This window comes from Phaseolus vulgaris, chromosome 5 (assembly GCF_000499845.2).
Source record: "Phaseolus vulgaris cultivar G19833 chromosome 5, P. vulgaris v2.0, whole genome shotgun sequence".
Lineage (NCBI taxonomy): Eukaryota > Viridiplantae > Streptophyta > Magnoliopsida > Fabales > Fabaceae > Phaseolus > Phaseolus vulgaris.
In genome coordinates this window covers 17,490,373-17,508,322 of record NC_023755.2, presented here as the reverse complement: position 1 = coordinate 17,508,322, position 17,950 = coordinate 17,490,373, and the positions used below count along the sequence as shown (strand labels likewise).

The 17,950-nt window shown below is 47.7% G+C and overlaps 1 protein-coding gene across 1 annotated transcript; it reads left to right on the top strand.

Annotated features, from left to right (window-relative positions):
- Positions 1 to 237: 237 nt before the first annotated feature.
- On the top strand, positions 238 to 645 carry LOC137834055 (uncharacterized). Its single transcript, XM_068642120.1, has one exon. It carries the CDS (start codon positions 238 to 240, stop codon positions 643 to 645), a length of 408 nt encoding a protein of 135 aa, XP_068498221.1.
- Positions 646 to 17,950: the final 17,305 nt, after the last annotated feature.

Here is a 17,950-nt window from a genome sequence, read left to right as displayed (position 1 = left end):
CGCGCTGAAGGAGTCGAACCGCCTGATAAGGATTGAGGCGGAAAAGCTTTCTTGCAACCTGATGATGGCAGAGATCGACCATTCAAGGCTGGAGGACGCCATGGACGCTGAGCTAAGGGGCGGGCGCAAGGAGGCCTCCGATCTGCGCCAAAACTGCACCTCCAAGCTCAAGAGAAGATCGAGTTGGAGAGCAAACTGGTCCCTTACAGGCTCAAGGTGGCCAACTTGGAGGCTGCAATGAAAGCAGATGCGACCAAGGTGGAAAACCTTGAAAAAAGGTCAGCAGATCGGGAGGTTCTCCTCGGGAAGGTCGAAAAGGAAAGGGACGATGCCATCGCCGAGCTTGCTGAAGCTCGAGAGGAAGCCGCGAAGATTGCTGCAGAGCTGGCTCAGACTCGGGACAAAAACAAAAAGGCTGCTGAAGAACTTGCTCGGGCTCGTGAGGAGACCGAAGAGCTGAAGAAACAAACCGACGAGCTGAAGAAACAAACACAAGAGCTCGAGCAAAGCTCCGCCCAAGTCCTTGCCGTCGGGTTCGACGCCGCTTTGGAGCAAGTCTCATGCCAATACGCTGAGCTCGACCTCTCCATGGTATCAATCTGCAACGAGGTGGTGGATGGGAAGATCGTACCATCTAAAGACTAACTGCCTCTCCCCACCACCTTTCTTTCGAAACTTGTCGCTTCATCTTTCAATTGTAATAGCTGTTTGCGTATAGACTTGTACTGATATTGCTTTATATAACTTCTTCTGCTAAGATATTGTTTTCTGATATCATGCCTTAAACGCCTCTTACTCGCTGTGTGATTAACCAACATAACAGGTAGAACTTACTCAAATAAATCAACTCAGCGATACTTGGGCTCAACCATTTACTCATTGCTTTGAGCTTGAGCAAACCGTTAATCTCGTAACAATTTATCAAACTGTTAACTCAAAGCAAAACTTGAGCAACTATTAACTTTTAAGCGATGACATTTAATACAACTTGCAAACTTAAGGCAATAAGTTACTTACTAGGCAGCAGGTTTTAACTTAAACTGGTATCACAATACAGTTTACCTGATCTGCCCAGAAAAGTGACTCTTATCCCTGTCATCGCCTGGAACTCTTCTGATCGTCGTAGGGTTCTGGCGATGTGAACTTTCTTTGCCTTCATAACTTGACTATTGTTCCCTCATCTGGGGGTAGAGGCGCCTTTCGGATCCTTCTCTACCTCCCTGAGCTTCAGAACAATGGGCTGGATAGCAAGGTGTTCTCTCTGAACCTACCTTAGTTATCCTTTTGACTTCTTTCACCCTTCACACCATACCTGAACTCGTTCAAGACGAGAAGGATTTTATCTGTCTTCACACAGCCTACCAGCGTGGAAGCTTTCTCTGTTCTTACTAAGTCAATATTGATGTTTCACTTAAAGGGGGAAAGGCGTTTTCCTTCCCTTCCCGCCGTTTAAGGTCACAAACACCCCTGACTTTTCAGTTCATCTTGCCTGAACTCACTCTGAGGTGAGAAGGACTTTTTCTGGTGCCTCAACTTGCCCAGGGCGTACATCTCCTCCCCCCTGGATGCACTGAGGACTTTTAACCTTGCCTCTATCTGCTTGTGCAGAGAGGTCTTTCAATCTGTTCTCGTCTGCGCTCGCTCAAGGGCGAGGAGGACTTCATCCTGCCTGAACTCGCTCAAAGGCGAGAAGGACTTTTTCTAGTGCCTCAACTTGCCCAGGGCGTACATCTCCTCCCCCCTGGATGCACTGAGGACTTTTAACCTTGCCTCTATATGCTTGTGCAGAGAGGTCTTTCAATCTGTTCTCGCTTGCGCTCGCTCAAGGCGAGGAGGACTTCTTTCATTCTCGCCTGCGCTCGCTCAAGGGCGAGGAGGACTTCATCTTGCCAGAACTCGCTCAAAGGCAAGAAGGACTTTTTCTTGCCTGAACTCACTCTGAGGTGAGAAGGACTTTATCTTGCCTGCACTCGCTCAAAGTCGAGGAGGACTTTATCTTGCCTGAACTCACTCTGAGGTGAGAAGGACTTTATCTTGCCTGAACTCACTCAAAGGCGAGAAGGACTTTTTCTTGCCTGAACTCACTCTGAGGTGAGAAGGACTTTTTCTGGTGCCTCAACTTGCCCAGGGCGTACATCTCCTCCCCCCTGGATGCACTGAGGACTTTTTCTCTTTCTCGCCTTCGCTCGCTCATAGGCGAGGAGGTCTTTTACTCTTTCTCGCTTGCACTCGCTCGAGGGCGAGGAGGTCTTTTACTTTTCTCGCCTGCACTCGCTCGAGGGCGAGGAAGTCTTTTACTCTTTCTCGCCTGCACTCGCTCGAGGGCGAGGAGGTCTTTTTCTTTTCTTACCTCAAGACGCACGAGAGCGTTGAGGTCTTTAATCATCACTGGTGCCTCCGATCGCCGAAAGACGATGAGGACTTTAAAACTTTAACTACTGCCGCCAATTGCCGAAAAACGATGGGGACTTTGAAACTTTTCACTGATGCCGCCAATCGCCGAAAAACGATGGGGACTTTAAAACTTTAAACTGATGCCGCCAATCGCTGAAAAACGATGGGGACTTTGGAAGTTTTATTTAGAAAGCATGCAGCATAACTTTGAACTTGCCTTGAATCACGTACGAGTGATAAGGTCTTTTTTCTAAAACTTTCGAAACAACAAGCATGCAATCTTAGAAGCTTTAAACTTTTGAAAACTCTTCTTTATTGGGTGGCCTCATTAAAAACCCTCCTTAGGGAAAAAAGAGTGCCCCCTTCAAACTGTTTTAACAGAAAACTTGTAAATCTCTTCATGTTCGTTTTTACTTACAAAGCTTTAACTGTAATATAACTTGAGGTGTGTGGCGTTCCAGGTGCGAGGAATCGCCCCTCCTTCTAACGTCTCTAAGCGGTAGGCGCCGTTCCCGAGCACCTCGGTTATTCTGAACGGTCCTGTCCACTTAGGCGATAACTTGTTCTCCATCTGGTACTGATGGGCCTTCCTCATCACCAGGTCGCCCTCTCTAAACTGCCTTGGGATCACCTTCGAGTTATACCTTCGCTCAATCCTCCTTTTCACTGCCTCGGCCTTTACCCTTGCCTCCTCCCTGACCTCATCCAGTAAATCCAGATTCAACCTTCTTTCTTCGTTCGAGTCTTCAGCCACAAAGTTCTGGAATCTCGGCGAGCTATCCTGGATTTCAACTGGAATCATTGCATCACATCCATAGACCAAGCTGAACGGGGTCTCGTGGGTTCCTGACTGCTCGGTGGTATGGTACGCCCAAACTATGCGAGGTACCTCCTCAGCCCACGATCCCTTAGCTTTCTCTAGCCTTCTCTTCAAACCTCTCAGCAACACCCGATTGGCAGACTCTACTTGGCCATTTGTCTGTGGGTGCTCGACGGATGCAAACACCTGTTGTATTCCCACCTCTTCGCACAGCTTCTTCAGTAGGTGGCTTGCAAACTGAGTCCCATTGTCTGACACCAGGCGCTTAGGCACACCAAACCGGCACACGATGTTCTTCCATACAAAGCTCTCGATCTTGTGTGCGGTGATCTGGGCTACTGGTTCCGCTTCGATCCACTTGGTGAAGTATTCAATCGCCACCACCAAGTACTTCATCTGCCTGATCGCCAATGGGAAAGGTCCCAGAATGTCAATTCCCCAAGTATGAAACGACCATGGGCTGTAAATTGACTTTAACTCTTCTGGAGGCGCCTTGTGCCAATCGGCGTGCTGCTGACATTGCTTGCAACACTGTGCATACCTCTTGCAATCTTCCCTCATCGTTGGCCAGTAATAACCTGCACGGAGGGTTCTTGCAGCCAGAGCTCGTACCCCGACGTGACTCCCACATATACCTTCATGGAGCTCGGCCATAATCCTAGTGCATTTTTCTCCGTGTACCCATTCTAGGAGTGGGTGTGTGAACCCAAACCTGTACAGCTCGCCATCGATCATGGTGAACTTGCTGGATTTCTTCTTTATCTTCCTAGCCTCCGTCGGATCCAGCGGGAGAAGGCCATCTGCCAGGCAGCGCTGGTATTGCGTTATCCATGTGTCTGTCTCATGCGTAGCGCAGACCTGCGTCATGTTCACCCTCTCCCCCCGACATGCTCTTATTCTCGGCGATCTCAAGGTCTCCTGGGTCAAGGACCTGTGACTCTTCGCCGCTTTCTCCGTCGACTTGCTTATCTGCAGAACCAGGTGGTCTGCCACAAACGCTCTAGGCGTCTTCAGAGTTTCCTGGATAACTGTCCTCTGCCTACCCCCCTTGCCCGAACTGGCGAGCTTGGATAGCAAGTCTGCTCGGGCATTTTGCTCTCTGGGCACATGCACCACTTCAAACGAGGCGAAGGAGCCCTTCAACTCCTGCACATACTCCAAGTAAGCCGCCATTTGTGGATCCTTGGCCTGGAACTCGCCTGTTACTTGTCCCGTGACTAACAATGAGTCACTCTTGGCCATCAACACCCTAGCCCCCATCTCCTTAGCCAACAAGATTCTGGCGATCAGCGCCTCATATTCTGCTTGATTGTTGTTGGCTTTAAAAGCAAATCTTAGGGATTGTTCTATCAGCACACTGTCGGTCCCTTCTAGAATGACTCCAGCACCGCTACCCTGCTGGTTAGACGATCCGTCCACCGAAAGCACCCAACGAAAATCGTCCCCTTCAACTCGTGCTGCTTCTGACGAGAGCTCGACCACAAAATCAGCGAAAATCTGCCCCTTGATTGGTCCTCGGGGCTCATATTTGATGTCGAACTCCGACAGCTCCACCGCCCACTTCACCATTCTCCCAGCTACATCAGGCTTCTTCAAGACTTTCTGGATGGGCAGGTCGGTCATCACCAGCACTGTAAAGCTGTGAAAGTAGTGGCGCAACCTCCTCGCCGAAAATACTACAGCCAGTGCAGCTTTCTCCAAGGCCTGATACCTTACCTCCGGGCCTTGTAACACTTTGCTGACGAAATAAATAGGCTTCTGAGCCTGGTCTTGATCTTGGGCGAGCACCGCACTCACCGCCCTCTCAGTCACAGCAAAATACAACCTGAGAGGGGTTCCCACCAAAGGTTTGCACAAAACCGGCGAGTTCGCCAGGTACTCTTTAAGCTTCACGAAGGCTTCTTCGCACTCCTTCGACCAGACAAACTTGTTGTTTCGCCTTAAGCATTGGAATTACGGATGGCCTTTCTCTCCACTAGCTGATACAAAACTAGACAGGGCGACCATCCGACCTGTAAGCTGTTGCACCTCCTTTACGGTAGCCGGGCTCCTCATCGCCAAGATGGCAGCACACTTATCAGGATTTGCTTCTATTCCCCTTTCAGTTAAGAGGAAACCTAAGAACTTCCCTGCCTCCACGCCAAAAATGCACTTCTCGGAGTTTAGCTTTAATCTGAACTTGGCGATCGTGGTGAACAACTCCTCCAGATCCGAGACGTGCTTGCTCTTCTCTAACGAGGTCACGACCATATCATCTACGTACGCTTGCACATTCCTTCCCAGCATCGGTGCAAGTACCTTATCCATCAATCTTTGGTACGTGGCCCCCACATTCTTCAGCCCGAAGGGCATCACCTTGTGCAGTAGCACGATCTCTCAGTCATGAAGGCAGTTTTTTCTTCATCCATGGGATGCATCTTTATCTGGTTGTACCCCGAGAAGGCGTCCAGAAAACTCAGCAACTTGCACCCTGCTGCACTGTCGACCAGGGCATCTATACTTGGCAAAGGGTATGAATCCTTTGGACAAGCCTTGTTCAGGTCTGTGAAGTCGACGCACATGCGCCACTTCTCGTTGCTCTTTTTCACCAGTACGACATTAGCTAACCATTCAGCGTACTGGACCTCCCTAATATGGCCTGCGACGAGGAGTTTCTGCGTTTCATCCTTAATCGCCTATCTCCTCTCCTCATTAAACTTCCTTCTTCTCTGTCGCACTGGTCTAACTTGTGTGTCCATTGCAAAATGGTGACACAAGAAGTCGGGGTCAATTCCCGGCATTTCTGAAGCAGACCATGCAAAAGCATCCAGATGTCGTTCTATCACCTTGGTGATCTGGTCTTGGAGCTCACCCTCCAAAGATCTTCCCAGCTTGAAGACCTTGCCCCCGATCTCCCTCTCGAGCCATTGCTCGACGGGTTTGGGTCTGGTTTCCCTGGCGATTCCCGACTCCATCGCTTCCTCTGGGCGATTTCTCGCTTCTTCTTCCCGTCCGACGCTCTTTCCCCCAACCTCAGCGTCCACCATGGTGACATCGCCTCCGACGGCCACTTCCATCGCCGCATCAACAACTCGTCATTCTGTTGGCCTGGGCTTCACACCAGGAGGCAGCGTCGTGGTGATGTAGCTTACTGACCTTTTATTCTTGAGGCTATATTCATAGCGCTTCTTCGCCTCCTTCTAATCAGATCTGATGGTGATCACCACCCCCTCCATTGATGGCAACTTAACCTTCATGTGCCTGGTTGAGCTATTCTGTTGAGAGTTGGTCTCCCCAACAGAATGTTATATGCTGAGGGGGCATTTACGACGAGGTACTTGATTTTTTCCGTCCTCGAGGCCGCCTCGTTTGTGAACGTAGTTCTCAACTCGATGTACCCCCTGACCTCCACCTAGTCGCCAGCGAACCCATATAAGCATCCTGCATAGGGCCTTAGATGGTCAAGGGGTAGTTGCAACTGCGTGAAAGTCGGCCAGAACATTACATCTGCCGAGCTTCCTTGGTCCACCAGTACCCGGTGGAATTTCCTTCCCGCCGTGACAAGCGAGATAACTATGGGATCGTTGTCGTGAGGCACAACGTCCCTAAGATCCTCCTTTGTGAACGTAATGTCCACATCAGGCGAGTGATCCTCGAACATATCCACCGTCATCACAGACCTTGCATATTTCTTCCTCTGTGATGCGGTGCATCCACCACCCGAGAAACCTCCAGCGATGGTGTGGATCTCGCCATGAGTGGGCATCTCATGCTGCTGACCCTCACCACTCGCCGCACCCCCCGTCCTCTTGTCTAGCAGGTAATCATTCAAGAAATCGCTCTTGACCAGGTCGTCGAGCTGATAACCCAAGGCCAAACACGAATCAACGGTGTGACCAAAACTCTGGTGGAACTCACACCAGGCGTTTGGTTTTGGTCCTAACACCTTGTCGCCCACTTTCTCAGGCGCCTTAAGCCTGGCTGCTATGTTGGGAATGGCGATCAGATCCGCCAACCCCATGACAAACTTGTACTTTGGTGGGCGGTTGAACTCCCTGGGGCGCCCTGGGCCCCTTCCCTTGTTTTTCCTTGGATCATAAGGATGGCAAGTCCTCTGATCCTTTCTGGCCGCCATCGTCTCCAGCACCCTCTGCGGCTGGATTCTAGTCTGGGCTCGTGGCCTAGCAGGGGCCACGCTCCCTCTCTTCTCGGCAACCTCACTCTCGTCGGCGATGTGGGCCACCGCAAGTCGCCTAACTTCAGCAAACATGGCGGGGTGGGCCCTAATCAGCGCCTCACAGAAAGGTCCCGGCAGCACGCCCTTTTTTAAGGCGTATACCAACATCTCCTCGTCTTTAGCAGGCGAGCGGACCATCTGTGCCCCAAAACGATTCAGATAGTCCCTGAGGGACTCCCCCTGATACTGCCTTACGTCGAACAAATCATAAGACACCCTTGGTGGCGCCTTGTTCACAATGTACTGATCGACGAAAAGCTTCGAAAACTGCTGGAAATTGGTGATGTGACCTGTAGGCAGGCTAACAAACCACTCCAACGCTGTTCCCTGGAGCGTGCTCACAAACATCTTGCAATAGACAGCATCTGAGCCTCCTGACAGCATCATCTGCGTGTGGAACGTGGTGAGATTTGCTTCAGGATCCTCCACGCCGGTGAAATCAGCTTTCACAGGTACCACGCTCGCAAGGATCGACGTGTCCGTGATCGCCTGAGCAAACGGCATTGGAAAAACGCGCGGTGGCGATGACGGCGCAACCTCTTCAACAATGGTGCGTCCTCTCTGCTCCTGAAGAGCTTGGCGCAACTCCTCAGTGACTTTGCTGAGCTCTTCATTGCTGGCCTGAGAGGCGACCAGGTCTTCATGCATCTTCGCCTGCTCTACGCGCGATGCTTCCACATTTGCCTGCAACGCACGCATAATCTCCATCATCTGCGCCATAGTCATGGCGCCTTCTGCAGCAGCTGGCACAACGGGACTTGAACGTGTGCTTCTCATCTTTCTCATGAAAAATCAACAGATCAAGCTTCAGCGAACAAAACCTTTACCAACGAAACGATCGATCCAGCAATCAATCGGTCAAAAACTCGTAAATTCCAAAGAACTTCCAAGAACGCAATCACAACAGCAGAAACCTCCACAGAAACTTGCGATCTCAGCACGAACCTACTGCTTCTCCAACGAAACTCCCGATTCACCGGTCAGAAACACGAACGAACGGTAAAGTCTTCGATTTACCGATTGAAACTCGCGCTAACGGCGAAAAACTTCAACTCTCCGAACAAGAACTCAAACGAACGGAGAAAAACTTCAATCTACCGATCAAAACTCCGAACGAACGGTGAAAAACCTCAATCCACCGAACAAAAGCTCAAACGAACGGTGAAGAAAGTCAAACTATCGATCAAAACTTCGAACGAACGGTAAAAAACGCCGATACACCGAATGGAAACTCAAACGAACGATGGAAAACGCCGGAAATGGTTGCACCAGCACATAACCACAAAAACATCTCAGAAACCTCAAGAACTCACACTGTGGATGGGAAACATGTTTTACACGGCCCCACGGTGGGCGCCTGATAATCCTGCCGGTTGACTCGAGTGCAAGAGTCTTGCCACGTCAAAGGTATCTTCTCTCGATCAGCTTCGCACCACGTTAGCTTCCGTCCTTCACACCTCGATACTCCGCAAGAACCTGAAAAAGACAGAGTCGCGCCGCTGCGGCCGATCGCGCTCCGACGCTCAAGTCAGTGACGGAATCACCAAATAATACCAAGAGAGAAAAGCTAAAACTCAAGGAACCGTGCAAGTGTTCTCTCAGCGTACTCAAGTGTTCTCAAAAGCGTAAAGAAGTGTTCTAAACGCGCGTACCTCAGAAGTTCGTTAGAATTCCTTATATACCTGTGCATTTTCTCTCTCCTGACGGTTACACCTCTGGACACGTGGCTCGCATCCAGCTGTACACGTGTCACCATCTGGAGCGTCCTCTACTTGAGCGTCACTTCTACTCTTCAGGCTGTTCGACTAAGTTACCCATGCAAGGAGTAACTCGATGCATAACTTCCTTGGAGCGCGATCTCTTCTAAGTGGCGAGCACGTGGTGTCACCATGCACACCTTCTCTGTGGTCTCGCCTACCGCTATCACGATCTGCATTACTTGCACATCATGCATGTTCTGGTAAACTGTTCCCTTGCCTCGATCTCTGGCTAGGGAATGATCATCTGATAACTTCGTTCTTCGTACTCGTACCCCTTGAAGGCCCTAAACAAGCCTCCCTGATCCTTCGGCGATGTCCCCCTTTCGGCGATCTCTAACTACCTGGTCTCCCATAACTCACATACGGCGACTATGACGTAAGCCTTGTGACCGCCGGTTACGCATACTAGAGATCGGAGAACGCCAAGCCATCACTTGGCGACTACACAGACTTCCCGATGTACTTCCCTTCTGTCAGCCAGGTGTCCCGCTTAACACGCCTATATTATCGCTTGCTGCCGCGTCATCACTCCCGACTACCTGGTCAGTACAATAGATACAAACAGAATCACTCTCCACGGCTACTGACACACACCTCCATGGCTTTGCTCACTGCACCCAACTTAAGTGGTTCAAGGTCTCACCACTGGGAACATAGAACCCGCTATGTCAAGAATCTCAATTTTGCCTATGCTGCCTTTAACACTTGCCTATGCTCCCATTATTAAATTATGGTGACCACTAACACTTCTTTTGCTGCATAAGCACTCATGAATTTGGCAACGATGGTCGTCTAAAATTAACTTTAATCTATTTCAGCTGCTTAATCTTGTCTGCTATGATTGAAAATTCTAAAAGATTATAGCCAAGCCGTCCCACAATCTTCACCTTGTCATTCCTCTTCATCATCATTAATTCCACCACCCCTCTATGCTTAGATCTCCCACCACTCCACAGACCTGGTATGTGCATAAGGCAAAACAGATGTTGAATATTCATAGGAATTCATATTAATCATTAATATAAGAAATATAATACAATAAAAAACTTATACATCTAGAAAATGTTTCATGGCTAAAGTGTTAATATTTTTATACAATAAATACAAAATAATCATTAAAAAAAATGACGAAGAATAATAACCAACAATTACCAATAACCCTTATAGGTTATAACAATATTAATAATGAATAAATTTTAAATGGGAGTGTTCAAATCTTACAAACCTTAATCCATATGAAGTTATCCTTCAAATAATGGACGAAAATATGTACATAGAGTTATATTTTCGTACTTTGTAAATATTTCTCTAACAACGTTACAAACGTAAATCCTTCAAACAAATTGTACTGAGAGAGAAAGCTAAGGGGAAAAGGAAGAATGAATGATAACAATCTTTAGTAAACAAAAATAGACATACTCAAGAGAAAGCGGAAAAGTGTGTGTGTGATGAGAGGAGAGTAGGGATATATATATATATATATATATATATATATATATATTACTTTATTTTAGTTATTGGGACATTTTATAATTTCCGAAGTTCATAAAGCAAATTTTTAATTTTATTTTATTTGTTATCATTTAACAGGAGAGTGGAGAGATTGTTTATGTTACTTTTCTGTTTTAAAGATCTTCTTCTCTATTAAATGAAAAATTAAAGATATTTGTTAATATTTGTTGCTAGATGTGGACAGCTTTAGCAAGAGAGTGGAGATATTGGTAGTTACTTTTCTGATTTAAACTGATATTCTTCTCTATTAAATGAAAAATTAAAGATATTTGTTATGTCTATTTGAAAAGAATGAGCAAAGTAAAACTTTAAATTGAAACGTGAGTTGATGGACATTTACTTTCACTTTGCCAAAAAAATATATTTCATTATTGTTAGCCGTTATTTTTTAATTACTCTCAATTATTGTATCAAACTTAAAATTGAGTTAAGAAACAAATTTTATGATTCTCCAGCACAGATAACCCACGTACCTACTCCTCACATTTTTTTAACCCTACTTCCCACATTCTTTTATAACCTACTTCCCACTTTCTTTACTCTTTCCTTGTAATATCATACTTTTATTCTCACTTCTGTTTCTATGTTTTGATGTTTGGATTAATCTTTGTGAAACCCTAATTTGACCTTTGTTTTATGATGAAATTGTAATTGAAGTTTGTGACTAGAGGGAGGGGAAGACTCAACAAAAGGACTTGCACGCATCATCACAACAATTAGTAATTCTCTTTATGTGCAATTCAATTTGTGAAACACTAATTTGACATTTGTCTTCTGAAATTGTGATTGAAACATGTGACTAGAGGATAAGAAAGACTTAACAAGAGGAGGCAGAGGGTACATGATGGAAGTCCTCATAAGAAGCTTTTCGGTAGTAACTTTATGGATTTAAATAAAATCATACAGAGCATTAACTAAACTATATTCTCATTTCCTCATATTTTACAGAAAATTTACTTCCAATTTGATTTTTTGGTTTTCTGTCATCACCATTTCTCTATCTTTGATCTTCCTCTATATTTTCTTCTTTTAGGTTTTGATTTTCGAAATCATCTTAACTTTTCATAAATTTATGATACTAGAGACTACCTTCAAAATAGGTTTAGTCACCAGAGAGCATTATGTAGGAAGGTATGTCATCATGTTCTTAACTCTACTTTTTTAAATGTTATACTGATGTTTTGTTTGTTCTTTATTTGTTAACTGGAGAGAGTTAATATTCATAGCAAAATAGAGGAATAAGAGAAGGAAAAACTTTAGAAGCCACAACAAGAGTTCGACACTGTTTCGATGTCGCGCTCACTTCCCCAATCGTAAGGTTCTAACGCAAAGGAACATTGTTAAAAAATATATATTGTTTGTAGTTTTAAATAAATTTTAACTATTACCAAATATATATATTTTTTCCCATAATTAATAAAATATTAAAAATTATAAAAAAATATGAAACTCAAATTTTATTTAATTACTTTTTATGTTGAGTTTGTAGTTTTAAATAAATTGAAACCATTAAAAAAAAATTTTAGAAGAGTGTTATCGACATTTTTCAAATTTCATTTTTATTTAAAATTTAATCATAGTGATTTTATTATAAGTAACAATGAAACATCAAAAAATTGTAAGTTTATCTTTTACTCTTTTTTTTTTTTAGAAGTTTCTTTATACTACATTATTTTAACAATAATTACTAGAATAAACCAAACTTTTGAAAAAAAAATGAAATTATGGTTGTTATATGGATGTAAAATGGGATTTAAAGAGCAAAGAAAAAATTTCAAATAAATTAATGTACATTTATTGCTATGATATACATAATATTTTTATTTTAGTCTTATTATACTTTAAAGTAAAAAATTAACTATAAACATTAAAATTAACTTTTGAATACATTTTAAAAATATAATATATTATAAATAATATATATAAAGATATATTTTGACGAATACATATTTTAACAATCGTATAATCAAAATAATTTAATAAAGATATATTTTGGAAGTGAAGATTGTTCTTGTCGGTTGACTTAGTCGCCAGTTGACTCCAATCCGAAGCTCTGGCTCCGTCTATCTCCGTTGGAATCTGCTCTTTCCTTTGGAACGTTGGAACTCGACTTCGTTGAGACAGAGGGGGCCCTACCTGTTGATTGCACTCCGACGATCAAGCTAGTATTGGTCTTTATAAGAAACAAGAAGCCACTAGTTTCAGTCTTAGAAACAACGTTCCTTTACCTACCTGGGATCTCAAGTCCCTTTTATAACCCTACCTCATGTAACAACTTTTTACCACGAGAGCATCATCTCAACTGAAAGCCTATGTAATAGAAAGATATTGTTTTAAGGCACACTCTCTTAGCGCCGCAACTGAACATAACTTTTCCTTTCTATAATGCATAAAATCTTAACAGAATAACCACCAGGGTACCAACTCATGTACTAGCTTCAGGGGTCCAACCCGTTTCACGAAGGCCTCCTCAGCGAGGTGCTACGCATCTGTAGGTTGTATGAACCGTTGCCCTCCAAGGTCTCTAGGTTGTATGAACCGTTGCCCTTAGCCTCAGTAATTCTGAAGGGCCCGGTCCACTTAGGAGACAGTTTATTCTCCAACTCGTATGGGTGAGCTTTCCTCATCACTAGGTCGCTAATCTGAAACTGCCGCGGCTTTACCTTAGAGCTGTATTGTCGCTCCACTCTTCTTTTTACTGCTTCCGCTTTGATTCTAGCTTCTTCTCTGGCCTCATCTAGTAGATCCAGGTTTACCCGCCTCTCTTCATTGGATTCCTCCGCCACAAAGTTTTGAAAACGTGGCGAGCTCTCATGTATTTCTACCGGAATCATCGCGTCCGACCCGTACACCAAATTGAAAGGCGTCTCCATAGTAGAGGATTGGGGCGTGGTGTGATATGCCCATACGATCCTTGGTACCTCTTCCGCCCACGCCCCTTTGGCTTTTTCTAACCTTCTTTTTAACCCCCTCAGCAGAACTCTGTTTGCCGACTCCACTTGTCCGTTGGTCTAGGGGTGTTCGACCGATGCGAACACTTGTTTGATTCCTACCTCAGCACACAGGTTTCTCAGCTGTTGACTGGCAAACTGGGTCCCGTTATCAGATATCAGGCGCCTAGGTACGCCAAAACGGCACACAATGTTTTTCCACACAAAATGTTGTACCTTGCGCGCATTGATCTGTGCAACGGGCTCTGCCTCTATCCATTTGGTGAAGTATTCGATGGCGACGATCAAATACTTCATCTGCCTGATTGCCAGTGGGAACGGGCCCAGGATGTCGATTCCCCATGTATGGAAAGGCAACGGGTTGTATATGGATCGCAATTCTTCTGGCGGCGCCTTATGCCAGTCGGCGTGCTTTTGTCATTGCCTGCACCGCTGGGCGTGTCGTGCGCAGTCCTCTTTCACTGTTGGCCAGAAGAAACCTGCGCGTATTACTTTGGAGGCTAGGGACCTTCCCCCTATGTGGCTCCCGCAGATGCCTTCCTGTAGTTCTGCCATTATCCTGGTGCACTCGTCGCCACTTACACATGTTAGGATAGGGTGAGTGAAACCGTGCCTGAACAACACCCCATCCACCAGGGTGTATCTTGCGGCGTTTCTTTTGACCTTTTTACCCTCTTCAGGCTCTACCGGGAGAGTCCCATCCGCCAGGTACCGCTTGTAGGGCGTCATCCAGGTGCCTCCCCGGGTCAAAACACATACCTGCATCTGCTCTCCCTCGGGCACGCCCGCGTACATGCTGATGCGAGGCGCCCTCTGCGTATCTTGGGTCAAAGAGCGATGACTCCTTGGCCTTCCCCTTGATGTATAAATCTGGAGGACATCCACCCTGTTGTCTTCCACGAACCTACGCGGAGCTTTGAGAGTCTCTTGGATCACTGTCCTCTGTCCACCCCCCTTGCCTGAGCTGGCCAGCTTTGCAAGCAGGTCAGCTCTGGCATTCTGCTCCCTCGGGACATGTATCAGCTCAAGAGCGTTGAATGCTCCCTTCGACAACTGGACGTATTTCAAATACGCCGCCATCTGTGGGTCCTTCGCCTGGAACTCACCCGATACCTGCCCCGTAATTAGCTGGGAGTCGCTTTTTACCAGGAGGTTCTGCGCGCCCATCTCCTTGGCCAGGAGCATTCCTGCTATCAGGGCTTCATATTCTGCTTGATTATTACTTGCCTTGAAGGCGAAGCGCAGGGCCTGCTCGATCAGTATGCCGTCGGGTCCCTCCAAGACTATTCCCGCACCGCTCCCCTGCTGGTTGGAGGAGCCATCAACCGAGAGCAGCCATTGCGAACTCACTTCCACCTCCTGCTCGCCTCTGGGCGACAGTTCCGCTATAAAATCTGCGTACACCTGCCCTTTGATGGATCCTCTAGGCTCATACTAGATGTCGAATTCTGACAGTTCTACCGCCCAGCGCACCATTCTTCCCGCCACATCAGGCTTTTGCAGCACTTTCTGTATAAGGAGGTTGGTCATCACCACCACCGTGAAGCTGTGGAAGTAATGACGGAGCCTCCTGGCAGAAAATACTACTGCTAGCGCCGCCTTCTCTAGCGCTTGGTACCTCGTCTCAGCTCCCTGTAATGCCTTGCTTACAAAATAGATGGGCTTCTGACTCTGGTCCTGCTCCTGGACTAACACAGAACTGATGGCCCGCTCCGTTACAGTAAAATATAACCGGAGGGGCACGCCCGCTACCGGCTTGCAGAGGACCGGTGGCGTCGCCAGGTACTCCTTCAGCTGAATGAAAGCCGCTTCGCATTCATCAGTCCATGCAAAGCGACTGTTTCTCTTGAGGCACTGGAAATATGGGTGCCCCTTCTCTCCTCCGGCGGAAACAAACCTCGAGAGTGCCGCCATCCGCCCTGTCAGCTGTTGCACCTCCTTTACTGACGTCGGGCTCCGCATGGCGATAATCGCCGCGCATTTGTCGGGGTTCGCCTCTATCCCCCTCTCTGTGAGCATAAAACCCAAGAACTTACCAGCCTCTACCCCGAAAACACACTTCTCGGGGTTTAACTTGAGGCGGTACTTGGATATTGTGACGAACAACTCCTCCAGGTCCGCCATGTGCTGCGCCCTATTCTGCGACGCCACCACCCTGTCGTCTACATAGGCGTACACATTCCTCCCGAGCATTGGCGCCAGGACCTTGTCCGTTAACCTTTGGTACGTGGTGCCCGCATTTTTCAGCCCAAAAGGCATCACCTTATAGCAGTAACTGCAGGTCTCAGTCATGAATGTAGTCTGGCTCTCGTCTCTTGGGTGCATCTTGATTTGGTTGTACCCTGAAAAGGCGTCCAGGAAACTCAGCACCTTGCTGCCGGACGCACTGTCTACCAAGGCGTCGATGCTGGGCAGCGGATACGAGTCCTTTGGGCATGCCTTGTTCAGGTCCGTGAAGTCAACACACATCCTCCACTTTCCGTTCGCCTTTTTCACCAAGACGACGTTGGCAAGCCACTCAGGGTATTGAATCTCCCTGATGTGGCCAGCACTCAACAGCTTATGCGTTTCGTCTTTCACCACCTGCTGTCGTTCCTCATTGAACTTTCTCCTTCTCTGACGCACGGGACGGACCGTGGCGTCCATGCTGAGGTGGTGACACAGGAAATCGGGATCGATGCCTGGCATATCCGAGGCGGACCATGCGAAGGCATCCAGGTGGCATGAAATCACTTCTGCCACCCCTTCCTGTTCTTCTGGGCTCAACGAACTTCCTAAGTTGAAAGTCTTGCCGCCAATCTCCCTTTCTACGGCGTTAGCAGCGGGCTGTTCCCTGCTATCATCTTCGACGGGCGCCGCCTCTTCCACGGGCGCCGCGTCGTCAGAGCCTTCCTCCATAGGCGCATCTGCTTCGGGCATCGCCCTCTCCGCTATGGCCTCTTTAGGCGTCAACCCAGCGGGCATCGCCTCAATCATCGTCGTGTCCGCGCTCGGCGGACGTTCATACACCATGAACACGCCTCTCTTTGTTTCAGGCTGTTCTCATAGCATTTCCTTGCCTCCTCCTGGTCTGACCTGATGACTATCACCTGGCCATTGAGGTCCGGCAGCTTCATCTTCATGTGGCGTGTGGAGGACACCGCGTTCAGACGGTTTAACGCCGGTCTGCCCAGCAAAATATTGTAGGCAGAGTTGGCGTTCACGACTTGGTACCGGATGCTTTCGGTACGGGAGGCCTCTCCGTCTGTGAACGTAGTCCACAACTCCAGGTACTCCCGGACTTCCACCTGGTTATCCCCGAACCCATACAGGCACCCCGTATAGGGACTCAACAGATCGGGGGACAGCCGTAACTTATTAAAGGTCGACAGAAACATGACGTCTGCCGAACTTCCTTGGTCGACAAGCACTCTGTGCACCTTCCTGCCGGTTGTGACGACTGAGATGACAACGGGGTCGTTGTCGTGGGGTACCACATCTCGGAGGTCTCTTCTCGTGAACACGAGATCCGACTCCCATGGCTCCCCCGAGAGCCTCTCTTCGATTGAATTTACCCCCCTCGCGTATTTCTTCCGCTGGGAGGCGGTGGGTCCCCCGCTGGAAAAACCTCCAGCAATGGTGTGGACCTCACCAAGCACAGGCATCTCGTGTGCTGGTTCTTCCGCCAGCGGCGGCAAGGTGGCGGTCGTTGTGGGCTCTGCGACATAGTCCTTCAAAAACCCCGTCCTCACCAGCTCATCTAGTTGGTAGCCCAACGACAGGCAATTATCGATGTGGTGCCCGAAAGCCTCGTGGAATTCGCACCAAGAGTCTTTACGAGGCCCTAACACCTTGTCGGTCTTCGCCGGTCGCCTTGATACACAGTTCTTTTTATCACCTTCAGAGTGCCATACGCGGTACTCAGAGACGTAGGTGGACAGTTTTGGTGTTTCTTGCTGGCTGACTTAAGCGTCGGAGTGCACACGGCCACTAGGGCGCCTCTTTGTCCTCTTTTTTGCAGGAATCCACAAGCAACCACTGGGAAGGAGTCCCTAGCTGACGGTTGAGGTCGCGCACGAAGACGTCCCGGTCAACCGGACGGAACATTTGGCGCCCACCGTGGGGCCGGTATAAAACATCAGTCCCATCACAAGTTCGAGAAAATCTACGAAGTCACAGTAACGTTGGAGGAGGTTGGAGTGACAATGGCCCCCACCAGACGAAGCACAGCACACGCAGCCCCAGCAGAACTATCCATGCAACAGGTCCTGGAGATAATGAGGGGGCTGCAGCAGGACATGGCGGATTCGAAAATGGA